This window comes from Portunus trituberculatus, chromosome 41 (assembly GCF_017591435.1).
Source record: "Portunus trituberculatus isolate SZX2019 chromosome 41, ASM1759143v1, whole genome shotgun sequence".
Classification (NCBI taxonomy): Eukaryota; Metazoa; Arthropoda; class Malacostraca; order Decapoda; family Portunidae; genus Portunus; species Portunus trituberculatus.
In genome coordinates, this window is record NC_059295.1 from 10337771 (window position 1) to 10351282 (window position 13512).

Below are 13512 nucleotides of genomic sequence, written 5' to 3' on the forward strand. Positions count from 1 at the left end.
AAGGAGGAGCATTTTACAGGAGAAAGGCCTACGGAAATAAAGCAAATGCAGGACATCATGGTTACTAAAGAAGATATAAGGAAAATTATAAGTAACTTGGATATTAATAAATCAATGGGGCCTGATGGCATATCTGGGAGGTTGCTGAAAGAATGTAAGGATCAATTGTTGAACCCCATATTTGATATTGTGGAAACCTCCATATGAACAGGAATAGTCCCGAAAGAGTGGAAAAGAGCTGACATTGTGCCTATATATAAGAATGGTAGTAGAATGGAACCGTTAAATTACAGACCAGTATCGTTGACTAGTATATTGTGCAAGGTATGTGAAGAAGTAATTAAAGCTAAGTGGAGTGAGTATCTAGAAAGTGAAAACATTCTGAGTGAAAGGCAGTTTGGTTTCAGAAAAGGAAGATCGTGCATATCCAATTTATTATGTTTTTATTCAAGAGTGACTGACATACTACAACATAGAGGGGATGGGTGGATGCTATTTACCTGGACTTGAGAAAGGCCTTTGATAAAGTGCCACACAATAGACTGATGTGGAAACTAAAGAAGATTGGAGGAGTAAGTGATAAACTAGCAAAATGGATGGAAAATTACTTAGTGGGAAGAGAAATGCGAACAGTGGTGAAAGGAAAGAAGTCCAAGTGGAAAAAGGTAACCAGTGGAGTTCCACAAGGGTCAGTGCTTGGTCCCATCATGTTTTTGATTTATGTTAATGATATGCCAGTAGGAATTGACAGTTACATGAATATGTTTGCGGACGATACTAAAATTATGAGGAGAGTAAAGGTATATATATATATATATATATATATATATATATATATATATATATATATATATATATATATATATATATATATATATGATCTATTTGAGTAAGTTGGCACTCATACTGATCATCAATAAGGTGTGTAAGAGTAAGGAAAACATATTTCTCAGCAGGTTTATGAATCTGTTGAAATTTTAGATTTATTTCTTAGATCAATCTATCCATCCAATCAATTCAGTTTGCCGCCACCAAAAATTGCTGCTCGGGGCGGACCACCCCCTCTGCCACTGCAATTCCCTAATTTTGTGGCTGTATCCACTACATTTTGCAGAGGCTATAGAGGTACTAAATCTAACATTTTAATCTAGCCGGATGGGGCTGTGTCCCCCCTCCCCCCAGATATCCTCCCCACCTGGTTACTAACCATACCCTAATCTTACCTAACCTAACCATATTTATAAACCCAACACTATAACCTAACCGGGGGGATGCGTTCCCCTCTCTTATTAACCAAACCTAATTTTAACCTATTTACAAAATATAGCGAAGCATTGGCAATGCTCCTCACCAACAGCAGCAATGCTCACCACAGCCGCTCCCTCCTAACAGGCTAACATGATACAGTACCTACATTCTGCCTTGCTGCGCCCCTTCAAGGAAATCACAAACATGTCTCTGGTAACTGGTATATATTACTCACAATTTTCGGAAGCAAAATCATCCCATGTTGCACACATGAATTGAACAAGTCTTTTGCGTTTCCGGTGTAGCTGTGATAGAACTAAAATAAATAAATAAATGTAAATAAATAAATCAGTCAGAGCACTGGCGTCATGGTACGTAAAAGGAGCTCAGTGGTTCACCACTCTCAAAATGAAACAAATGCAATACTATAAATAACTCCCAGCATGGCGGGCTCTCATTGGACGTCATATAGTCAACGTCAGTGATTGGTTTTGCCGTGATACGTCATTCAAGTAACAACCGACATGGCAGGCTCTCATTGGACGTCCGTGACACGTGATTTATAGACACCCACAATGTCTTACTAATGTAAATAGCCACAAGAAGGGGATACTGAGAAAAACTGCTAGCAGTACTGTTTCTTACGCTGTGTTGATTTTTCCAAAGCATCACTACAAGCATGAAGCCAATAATAGCCTTAGGTTTGGGAAAAAAAAAAAAGTGTAGTAAAGTGAGTATATTGCTACATGTAGTCGTGTCTTGTGTTAGTGAGACGGACCAACAGTAAACATTAACCAATAAAACAATGAAACTGCAAAGAAAAACAAAGAAAGCAATTATGACACACAAATAGGGGGAAAAAATAAAAAATTAACTGCGAAGCTTCGAAACATACCATTGCCAACATGCACTCCTATTTGACAACACAATCAACTCGATCATATTAACACACTCCCGTTATATACCCCCACTCACGTATACTTTAATCACTTGAGAGTAACTGTATGTAGTAGTAACTTAAAATATCCCTAACTACTCTTGAAATTGAGAAAAAAAACTAAATATTGGAACTCTTAGCTGCATAGTTCCTTTACGTTACCTCTCCTCGCTTCGCTTCTAAAATCTAAATCTCTCTCTCTCTCTCCTGACTCAACGAGCGTATTAAAATCAAACTCATTTGTAAATACTAAATAGAAAGCTTTATAATCATAACTAAGCTAAATAATATAAATAGATAAAGAGATAACGTGAGTGAAAAAAAAAGATAAAGTTACTTGTAAATATGCTAAATTTGGGAACACTGGCTGCTACCGCTACATTGTTGTGCTTGGCTCCTCTTTTAAACATAATGACATAAAAAGAATAAGGTAAAATGTTAGATATCATCAGCCTCACGCATGCCAGTTGCCGTATTAAATATGCCTACCCATTTCTGCCATCATCCCTATCCATATTTTTCTTCTAGTCCCCTTTTGAAGCTCCCTAATGACCTTACTGAGTCCATTACATTCACCTACCACTATCTAAGAACCCATTCTTTCTTATTTCTTTTAAATTAATTAAACTTTTAAAGTTTTAATCCATTCATTGGTTCTTTGGTTCTGTCGTCATTATTGATCCTAAGAATTTTGCTTACATCACACGTGTTTTACATTACCCTTTGCCACTTATGTAAAGAACTAACTATCAGGCTCCTTCTTAAACTAAGTCTCTAAGAAAGGTAGGTAAATTGTTAGTAGGTCATTCATTGCATACGAATCCCATCTAATCTTGCATGCACTAATCAGTCTTCTTTAATTTCCACTAGTAAATTAACAGTAATTACCCTTGCATAACTATGAATCAACAAGTTTTCCTTCAGGCTATACATGTTACTCCACATTTTCCTCATAGCCCACACCTCATTTCCACTATCTTCACCTCGCCTCCTATAAGACATTCGTGTTTTTGCCCCCACAATAAACAGTTTGCTTATACATATTGCTATTACTTCATGTCCTTTATTCTATATATCTAATCAGTGATTTATTTATAACCCTTATTCATTCATCCCCTCATATCTATTCATTCACTCTACTACACTGCAGCACTACAGCTATTCCTCCTTTCAATAATGCCGTTATAGGATTTTGTACCTATGTACTTAAAAACAACTTCCTATGGCACCATTCAAAATATTCCTACTTCTACAATCTGCTATCCCTATACACTTAATCACCTCATTTTACTATTATTCTTACTATTTATTACATTTACTCTTCCAAACTCCTCCACCAGCTGTCACAATCCCTTCTAAATCTGCCACTAGTACAGTTTACCTGATGGAGAAAAGCTTGATAACTGAAAAACACATACACACACAAACACATGCACTCATCCTTACTGAGCATCTAAATATTAGCAGGATAACAATACACAGATTTGCTGCATGCAATAATGATACTTTTTTTTTATTTATCATTTTCTTGTGTACACCACTCCTAGCAGAGGTTGTAGCTCTGGGCGGCCCTGCCCAGATGAGGCCCCGCCTGGGTCAGCGCGGCACAGACTGTAACTCTGGGTCGGGGTTCCTGCCCAGGACAATCACAGGATTACAAAATGGTTCATGATAAAAAAAAAGGAAAAAAAAAAACACAGGAACCCTTTGTAAAGAAATATCACAGGGTATACATATGGGCAAAAACTTACAGATAAATGCCAAGCACTAGTCGTCACAAGTATTATCATCAGCTTTGCGGAGTTTTTTTTCCAATTCCTCACCACATGATGCACCTCAGGCAGGAGGCATCAGTCACAAACCACCAAGAAAACACTGGACGAGGCACTGCTTGTGGTAAAACTGCATCACTCTCTTTCAATTTTGCATAGACATTTGGTCTTATTAAAGTATTACTTAAATGGCATCTGCAATATTTGGCAGTGTTTGATGATTTTTAATACATGTATGAGATTGTTACCAAATAACTATTGAATTTTAGCTAACCATACGTAAAAACTCCATAGGACTGCAAACTCCAAAATCAATGCCAGAAGACACTCAAAGAGCCATTTTGTTATTGGTTGATTGGCCTTCACTGAAGCCTTTGTCCACCAGCAGTTTGGCACCTCACATACAATTTGGCTCTCACATACAAAGTGTCTAGGAGGCAGAGTGGGCACAGCCTGCCACACTTGTAGCCACAGACACATCCTGTCCACTCTTTCTCAATTTACTGTTCATCAGTCAGCTAGTAAACAAGGAAAATTTACTGAACAAAACATTACTTTTGGACGAGAACATATGGTCGGTAGTTCTTAAGTTTTGGACACAGCTGGGACCCGCAGCACATGGACAGTGGTCTACCACAGCTTCCTGCACCAGGAAAACATGGACCGCTGAAATTCCCCTCATTGGACACAAATGATATTGTCTGGACAAGGAATATTCCTTGCATTATGCACACATTTCTGCAGTCACTAAAGGAAACTGACACAGTAATTGCTAACACAACCATTCTTGGCTTTCACGTTATGAAAATTATACAATTTTCCTAAGTAAAATAGAAGTGTCTAAACTGGAGAGAAAAAAATCATTTATGTGAGTTCCAGTCATCAACTCAGAGATCCATGTTGCTAAGATCTTTCCTTTGATTATCTGTCAAACACCAGTTGGTAATGTGTTGTTAGCAGTGTGGAGTGAGCCTCCCCTGACCACCAGCACCCTTCCTTGCCACTCAAGTTAAACCTCAAACTCAAAATTATCTTCTTGGTTTAGTTCAAAGCAAACCAAAATAATTCAAATTAAATTAATACAAAATTAGTTTCTTGTAAAACAAAGCCATGAGGCAGGCAGGGCAGGTGTGCAGGGGCCTCCACCCACAGACAACTTGGACAATAATAATACTGTAGTGTGTGTGTGTGTAGCCACTGGTGATGCTGCTGTATAAATATTAAGACCCATATATATGATAACACTATTTGCTAGTAGGCATCATAGCAGGGACAGCGAGCTGCAATGTGCAGAACTTATTTTTGGTATTTTGATATAATGTTACTTTTTATTTCAATTTTTCTTTTTCTTTCACACCAATACCCCACTTTCTGAATATTAACCCCTACATTATTTGCATATAAATTAAAGCAATAATAATTACAGTAACAATAATAATAAGCTAAAGAAAACTGTACAGGAATAGTGGAAGCATGGAGAGGCCTGGCCGGGCAGCGGTCGTCAACACTGGGACGCTGGGTGTGTCGTGCGGGCCTGGACCCACACTCTGTACAACCATTATATTACATTATGGACAATGTTATCATCATTCTGTTCATTATTATCCTGGGGGAAGGAAAAAATGGGGGGAATGCCTCCTTCACAAAGGCACAGTTTCTAGAGCATTAAGTTAGGAAATTCAAAAATGATTGGTCAGAGCATGATGAAATTGGATGAAAACATCTTCCAATGAAGCACTGAAGTCAACAAGAGTTTTGCTGCAAGTAAATAAAAATACGGCACAACTTTTGAAGTTAACCATGGGACCTTGTTGGTACTACTATGATGGCTGCTGACTCTCTCACCACTGAGCAGGGCTACTGTCACCAGGTTTCAGCAACCTTAATTAACGCTGAACAGACACAGGAATTCAATTTGTGAGAGGAAAAGAACTACATAAGCACTCAGGCCTTTGTCAGAGGCACTCTGCTGAATTATTACTGCTTGTCAAGGATCAGCAGGTGGCAGATTTTCTCTAACCAACCTGAACATCAGACAGTCAATGCTGCAGTGTCCTCTTTCAGTCACTTAGCACATTCTGAGATCCACCTCAGATTTCAGGCTGTTGTCAAGATGCTGATACAACACTATTGCTTCCAACAACTTCAACCATTCTTGCTTTTGTTCGCCAAGCCACTGTGTATGAAGAGTGATCTCTTCTATGTATGAGCACTGACTACACAAAATGAAGAGCTCTCATTCTAATAACATACAATACTCTGACAAGTGCCCCCTCACACAGCTAATCTATGAACTTGAGCAAAACTTTTCAATTTTATTCTAAATATTTATACTTTGGTACCTGTGTCTATGAAAAAAAGAGGGTATGCTTGTGTCTTGTAAACACACATGAATGTTCACCTTACAATAATTACAATAGTAATGATATTTACATGTTGACCTGGACACACAACAAGACCCAACAACCCTACTTGAGTGGGAGAGCCTGTGGTGTACAGCATGATGACACCAGCCTTGTGGACGCAGCAGTCCTTTGTGCACACTTTGCTCTCAGCCCTCGACCATCTCTATTCTAAGCTATCTCAACTGTGGTCACAGCAACAAACCACTTCCACAGTTTCAGCATCCTTTCATGGAATAAGAACAAGAAATTCACCCCTCCCCCAAAAAGCTAAGAAATGTGTCAACAAGACTCAACTATTGTCAGAGGTCCTGTGTTAAGTATTGAATTAGTGTATATGGCACCTTATGATGGGTAGGCATTGAAAGTCCTTGTCAACAGAACTAAGGTCACCAGTCTTGTCAGAGGTCAGAAGAGTCATTCAACACACATTTCCTTTATTGTTCTACTGAGCAAATAAATATAGGATACCAGTTTCCTCCAACACAATGTGACATTCAACACCTTTCCTCCTTCACATGTAAGACCACCAAGAGGAGGAAATAGCAAAGCTCTTTCTAACACCAAAAATACTGAACAGGTCTTTTAGTCTAAAGAACTTTTGGCCAATCCCAGGATGTGACCATAAGCCAAGGTCACCTGTGTTTCAGCTAAGAGCACAGAGGCCTACTAACTGTGAGCAGACTGATCCTCTCTACAGCAATAGTGTGACTAGTATACGATAAACTATTGATGTCTTACTAGAGTATGACAACAATAATATAGTGATAAGCATAAATTTTTAAAACATTAAGAATGCAATCAATGAAAATATCTGGAAATAGCTAAAAAAAATAAAATAATCAAAAATGTCCTCAGCCAACCCACAAAGCATGAAGAACATGCTAAACACCTGGCACTAGGAACCAGACTGATACTAGTGCATCAGATCTTGCTGTATGCTGATGACGTTACCTTTAGGAAATATCAATTTAGTGCTGCTCAGAAAATATCATACAGTTGTGACAATAAAATTGGCAAATAATGTGGATTAATTGTAATGCATTTAAAAAAGTTTTGAGGTAATGTATGCAGCTGGAGCACAGTAATCTCAAACCTAACAGAGTGCCTTTGAGGAATCATCTCACTGCACTATTCAGCTACAACTCTGAACACAACATGATAGAATATGTTGGTGGCAAACTGCCACTTCAAGTTTCCTCTTCACAAAACACAAATGGAAGATAAAAACATTCTGTGCTTAATGTACAAAATGAGCAAAATAGTTTTAAAGAAACATGAATGACATGACATTTACAGATTGACAAATATTTTCACTGGCTGCCTTGTCACACTACCTCTCCTATTCTTTCAGCTTTCAATAACAAGAATAATAGTTGATCTTTCATTAAAAAATTTCAACATTAGCCTAAAAGTGTCACCTTCTAAATGCATGGATGACAGTATTTGTTCTGACTTATGCTACATCATTGTGTATCTTTTCTTTCATATTTAGAAAAGATGGAGCTATCTACATTCTTGAGCCAAATTCTTACTTCCTTCTGACAATTTCAACACCCATCATTACATTCTTGTCTCTCAAGTACAGCTCCTCAAAATTGTGTTTTATTTAACTGAAAATGTTATTCATATTCCTATTAAGATCTTTTCTTTAGTACCATTTTTTTGTGTATTTATTATGTACTATTATGCATTTACAACAGATGTGGATCTGAATTTGGCATTATTAAAATAAGTCACCCTAAGTATGAGTATGAGGCAGTTTGGTATGAGTAAGGCTATGATTACGTGTGCAACAATTGTCTATATGAACATATCAGCATAAAAGGTGCTTTGGAATGAGGCCACATAAAATAGTGAAAAGCTGTGGGTCTGCACCACAAGGCATCACAACACTGACTCCAATCACATCGCCACTTCAACATCTACCAACAAATTCCAATCCTGCAGCAAACCAACATTATGCAACCATAATCTTCTCACAGATTCAAAAGCCATAACTGTACACTAAAAACTATACTGTCAGTGAGCATGAGCAGTTTGTGTTCTTAGATATTTAATAATTGTTCATTGTACAAACTAATCAACAATTAACTCTCAATCAACTTCCATTTCTTTGTGCAAATAAGGGTAACAATTCTGAATTTCATTAGTCCCACTGCACATTATTAAGTAGCTTTTCAAATACTATAAAAATCAACTATACCATGAATTAATGTGTCAATGGCTGAAATTCCTCCTGGTGGCACTTCACTTACTAGTTCATTACTGTAACAGGAAATACTCTGTCTTTTTGCTTATCCTAAAGTCTCTATTGTCAAACTGTCAGTCAGCAGTCAAGTCACATGGGTGTCATTCTGTTCAAATCAAAGTAGGTAGTTTCCCCACTCCCCACATGGGATGAGTGAGCATGTAACTGGCAAAAAGGCTGGGATATTTTTTTTCAAAAGGGTTGGCAAACCAAGCCTCATGTCCAAGGCTTGGCCCATTGAGCGAGCGTCTAGTGCCCAAGTGAGCCTCTGCTGATGGTGAGACAAGGAACACCTCCCACCATGCTGCAGGCTCAGTACTGACAGTACTGCAAAATATCACAATGTATTCCATTTTAGGGTCAGGCATGAGATACATCATCCCCGCCCGACATTGTTCTGCAACCAATCAAATTGAATTATATAGCCTACATATTTGGGGCAAATTCTCATGGAATGATATAAAATATACACTCATACAAAGTTATTGGGGGACTACTCTTGTCTGCAGCTGACTCAGTACTCTACTAAAATAGAATACTTTTATATTTTATACAATATATGTAACATCCAATGTTCACTTTATACAATATTGGCAGGTCTGGCATCAGTGTTGGGTGAGAGAGAATCTTATCTTGCAGATTCCCTTCTTGATACCCAGCATGACACTGGCTCTTGGTTGGCCTCCAGGCGGTCCATCTCCCACCCCAGGGAGGCCGACTTCTGCTTGCTGCCCCCACAACAAAGTTTCTGGTCACAGGTGGGAGGAATTAGGTGAGGGATGGGATCTGAGGGGAGGGGGAGGGAGGCAGAACACAGCTGGAAGTATGGGGAGGGATGGGGGGAGCTCCTAAGAACACACCAAGTGCTCGCAACTGGCTTGTGCACACCAGGTGCTGGCTTCTGCAGACACACACACAAACACACACACACGCGCATAAAAGTTTGTTTTAGTTGGCCGTGGTCTCTCTTTTCCTATGCCCTACCCATTTCTTTCCAAAATATGGGCGACCATGAAACTTGGGAAGGAGACTCATCTTGTGTCGTTCCAACTTAACAAGTCACACATGGGCCAAGCCTGGCTCCAGGTGCACAACACATAGTTAATGAAAAGTGTTTTCAGCTCTACTTCCTTAATTTCTATGCTGTATCACTGGAAGTCAAGATCTGGCCAAGTACTTTTTATCTTCCTTTTTTGCCATGAATGGTACCTTGAATGAAGGTTGAGGCACAGTTTGGTCTACACTGCAGGTCCCTCCCCCCCCTCCAGGACTGTGTGGGACCAGAGGGCCAGATGCGGGATGGGGCAGGGGTGGGGGACCGGTGCTAGGAATGAGTATTGGCATCATAATCTCTGACCAGCCTCTTGATATGGGTGAGCTTTTCATGCAAGTAGTTATACCTCTTCTTTTTCTTCTGGAAGTCATGATCTTGCTGAGTGGCTTCATACTGCCTCAGGATCCGGGATCGTATGGTCTGCAAGAAAATAATTGTAAAGGCATCCACTGCAACACTCACAATCTGGTATTTGTGATACAATACAGTTTCTTGTGACAAAATTGTAGTCTTGACCTGCTTCTTCACAAAAACCTAATCCTTAGCTCTGGCTACAAAGAAGACAACAGTAATTAAGTGTGTTACAAAAATTATCACAGGAAATTAGTCAACTAAAAGCTTAATACATAATTCATCTACATGGCCCTTATCTTTCTATTGTATAGGAGTCCTATTTCTCAAGATTATTACCAAATAATTCTAGAATTATACTGTTTTTTTATAATCCTATGAAATACAACTAACATATATACATACATATGCAACATACAGAATGCCAAGTATACTCACATTATACTCCTCAGAACCATGAGTTTCATTCCTGAGCTGCTCCTCCAGGTCAGTGAAGGGTCTGGTCCGCTCCTCAATGAAGCTGTGTAACTTAAGATACTCCTGATACTGACGGTTAAAGTCTGCCTTGTATCTGCTCCGTTGATCAGAAGAGACTATACTTGTGTAGTTCCTAAATGACAAAAAATGGTTGGTGTCAAATGTGTAGTGAAAGAAGATGCATTATTGAACAGATGACATCTCTACAATTAAGCATGATTCTTACTGACATTATGCAATCAACACCTAACTAGTAACAAGATCAGGTCACATCAGCTATAATGATAAATTTGATGTTATACCACAGAAGCATAGAGATTGGGACAATTGTAACATACATGCACATTTATACACATACATACATGAAAAAACCTCACCTTAAGTATGCTGGTGGTGAGTCTTCCCCACTGAGGCTGTCTGGAGAGGAGTCGGGAGGTGTGACATGGCCATTGGTCCTGGAGTGGTGGTTGGCATGGCCATTAGTAAGGTTACTGGTGACCCCATTGATGGGGGAGTGGCTACCTGAGGAATGGTGATGGTTGTTATGGTGGGAATGGAGGCCATTGAGGTGATGGTGGGAGTGAGGGGAGGATCCCTGGTTGAGGGGGGATGTAGAGGAAGGCTTTCTGGCAGGACTGGTGGTGATGGTGGCAGAGGTGGTGGATGTATTGGTGATGGCATTGGCAGCCAGGTTGTTGGAGGTACCGTTGGTGAGGGAGCCACGGCTGCCACTGTCTCGATGGTTGTGATGATGATTGTTGTGGCGGCCATTCCTTGCCTCCTGCCGGTGCTCTAGGACGGAGCTCGGCGTGGTGGACTTTGGTTTGCTGGACACCCATGAGTCAGAATGAGGCTCGGACTTATCCTCATTGCTCACAGGGAAGGACTCATCTTTTCTCCTGAAGGACTTGGACGAACCGTTCCAGCGTCCTCCTCGGGGCCTCTTGGCGGTGGGATCAAGCTGCTCCTCATGGGGCCGCTTGACCCCCTGAGGCTCTGAGGAGGGGGACAGGGGTGGGGCTGAGGTGGGAGAGTGGTTGCTGTCACTGGCAGACAGTATCTGCTGGGGCTTCTTTCTGTAATTTAAAGCAAAAATTGTTAAGACAAAAGGAGTTGTAGCTTATCTCATTAATGCTAATACAAGGAATATTTGTTGGAGTACATACAACTGATTTCTAAGTGGTTGTATATACATTAGTAAAAAAAACTTCAAGGAAAATATGTACATTTAAAATAGAACTACATAAATACATAAGTATGCCAGAGTCATCACTGTAGGAAACATCACCTTTTGACTGCCTCCTTTTCCTTTTCCGTGTAGAAGGGCCAGTCCTCAAGCACTTCACTCCACAAGTGTCGGGACAAGTGGTGCAGGTTTTCCTTCACGTGTGACACGCTCAACAACACGCTGTTCATTTGCCGCCGGTCTTTTTCCTTTATTCCATCTGTAACATTTGTGGATGAAAAATTCAATGCATTGCTACTGAAGTTTTATTCCAATCATAAACGTTCCACATCCTGTCCTGACAGATGTCATGACAATACATAGTGTAAATTTCTAAAATAATCTTTCTATTTGTATTGGAATTGTATAGCTCCAGTTAAGGAACAGCACCCACCACTGTGCAGCCGGTTGATGAGTTCAAGCTTTTTGTAATTCTTGACAGCAAGGAGTTGGATGATTCTCTCCCTGTAAATAAAGTTACTTAAATAAAAGGAAAACCTAACTTCATAATTTATAAGAATTCAGCCTATATATGCTTTTTTATCTATTTATTTATTTATTATTTTTTTCTTGGACAGTGTGTCAAGTCTCTATATAAGCATTTGTTTATCATCTGCTCTCTGAAGATTTCCATGACCAACCAAATTATTCTGGCTGACATTAATGCTTGGATCATTTACAGAAGTTAAGATCTCTAAGGAGCAAACACTCAATCTCCAGCACACACCTAAGGGGTCTCCGCACCAAGTCAGGATTGTTGTTTCTACCATTGACAGTTGGGGGAGGGGGAGGACGGGGCTTGCTTGTGTTTGAAGGGGGTCCCGTGGTGCCTCCACTCTGGTGCCGGTGTGGGGAGGTGGAGTTGTTGGAGCTGAACTTGGAGGAAATCTGCTCGCCCATTATGTCTTTCTTCTTGTGAGGCGCCACCATGTTCATTTTGCCATGCGATGGCCGCTGCCTCACAAAGGGGTTGGCAGCAGCATTGGTTACTTCCTTCACACTGTAACAACAAAAGCCACATCAATATAATGTATTCCCCATTAAATGACTATGTAAAATTCCCATCTGTAAACTATTAGGATTGAATGATGCCCGAAAATTATCAAAATTACTAATATTTGGGTTTCCGCATTGAAAAGGCATTTTTATCCCTGATGCTGTGGTGCTGTGTATCCACTATAATTGCTCACTATCAAAAGAAGGTACTGTAAACAATTGATGCACTAATAAGAGGTTTTCATGAGGAATCTTACTTTGAAATTTAATGAAGATTACAGGTTAGATTAGATTACAAACTTATTTTCCTTCTAAAATATGTATTGCACAGGGTTGCCTCACCAGCTCTAAAAACTAATCAACACTTAGATGTAGCTAAGTACTTCAACAATGTGGACCTAAAATAACAACACAAATAGATGTAGAACTATAATAGCAAACATTATAGTAAATGTGAGAGGAAAATTAATGGGGAGAAAAGTGATGTATAAAAGAAATGTTTACTATGTCTGACTACTAATAATGATATTAAAAAGTTTAATATGAAGTAGTTGGTGGACGTGGCAAATGGGTGCACACGGAGATGGTTTGACTGTGCAGAGAGGAAGAGGAGATTATAATGACAGTGCCAATGTGGAGAAAACTGCAAGGTTCAAAAGGAGAAAGGATGGGAGAGTGAAAGGTCTAGTGAAGGTAAAAGTGGGCAGTATGGACAGGAACAACTTGAAGAACTGATAGATTTACCCGTGATGCCACCTTTCCACCAAGAACTTTATTTAAAGATGATGTGATGACAAGA

At 39.6% G+C, this 13512-nt stretch overlaps 1 protein-coding gene and 1 long non-coding RNA gene across 5 annotated transcripts in view; both read right to left on the bottom strand.

Annotated features, from left to right (window-relative positions):
• The window catches only part of LOC123516478, a 33133-nt gene extending 30804 nt beyond the window's left edge, over positions 1-2329 (bottom strand). Inside the window, exon 1 of one of the 3 annotated variants that reach the window (XR_006678199.1) lies at positions 2224-2329. This is a non-coding gene — a long non-coding RNA (uncharacterized LOC123516478). Of the gene's footprint in view, positions 1-1483; positions 1710-2223 lie in introns of those variants that run through there. The other 2 variants (XR_006678198.1, XR_006678197.1) reach the window with 2 other exon arrangements.
• A 1339-nt stretch (positions 2330-3668) lies between these two features.
• The window catches only part of LOC123516476 (RNA polymerase II elongation factor Ell-like), a 132734-nt gene continuing 122890 nt past the window's right edge, over positions 3669-13512 (bottom strand). For both annotated transcript variants that reach the window (XM_045275821.1, XM_045275820.1), the window contains 6 exons: positions 12445-12717; positions 12112-12182; positions 11781-11937; positions 10870-11568; positions 10454-10625; positions 3669-10084 (listed from right to left, as the gene is read on the bottom strand). In XM_045275821.1, coding sequence (XP_045131756.1) covers positions 9935-10084; positions 10454-10625; positions 10870-11568; positions 11781-11937; positions 12112-12182; positions 12445-12717 — 1522 coding nt within the window. In that variant the 3' untranslated portion in view covers positions 3669-9934. The remainder of the gene's footprint in view (positions 10085-10453; positions 10626-10869; positions 11569-11780; positions 11938-12111; positions 12183-12444; positions 12718-13512) is intronic.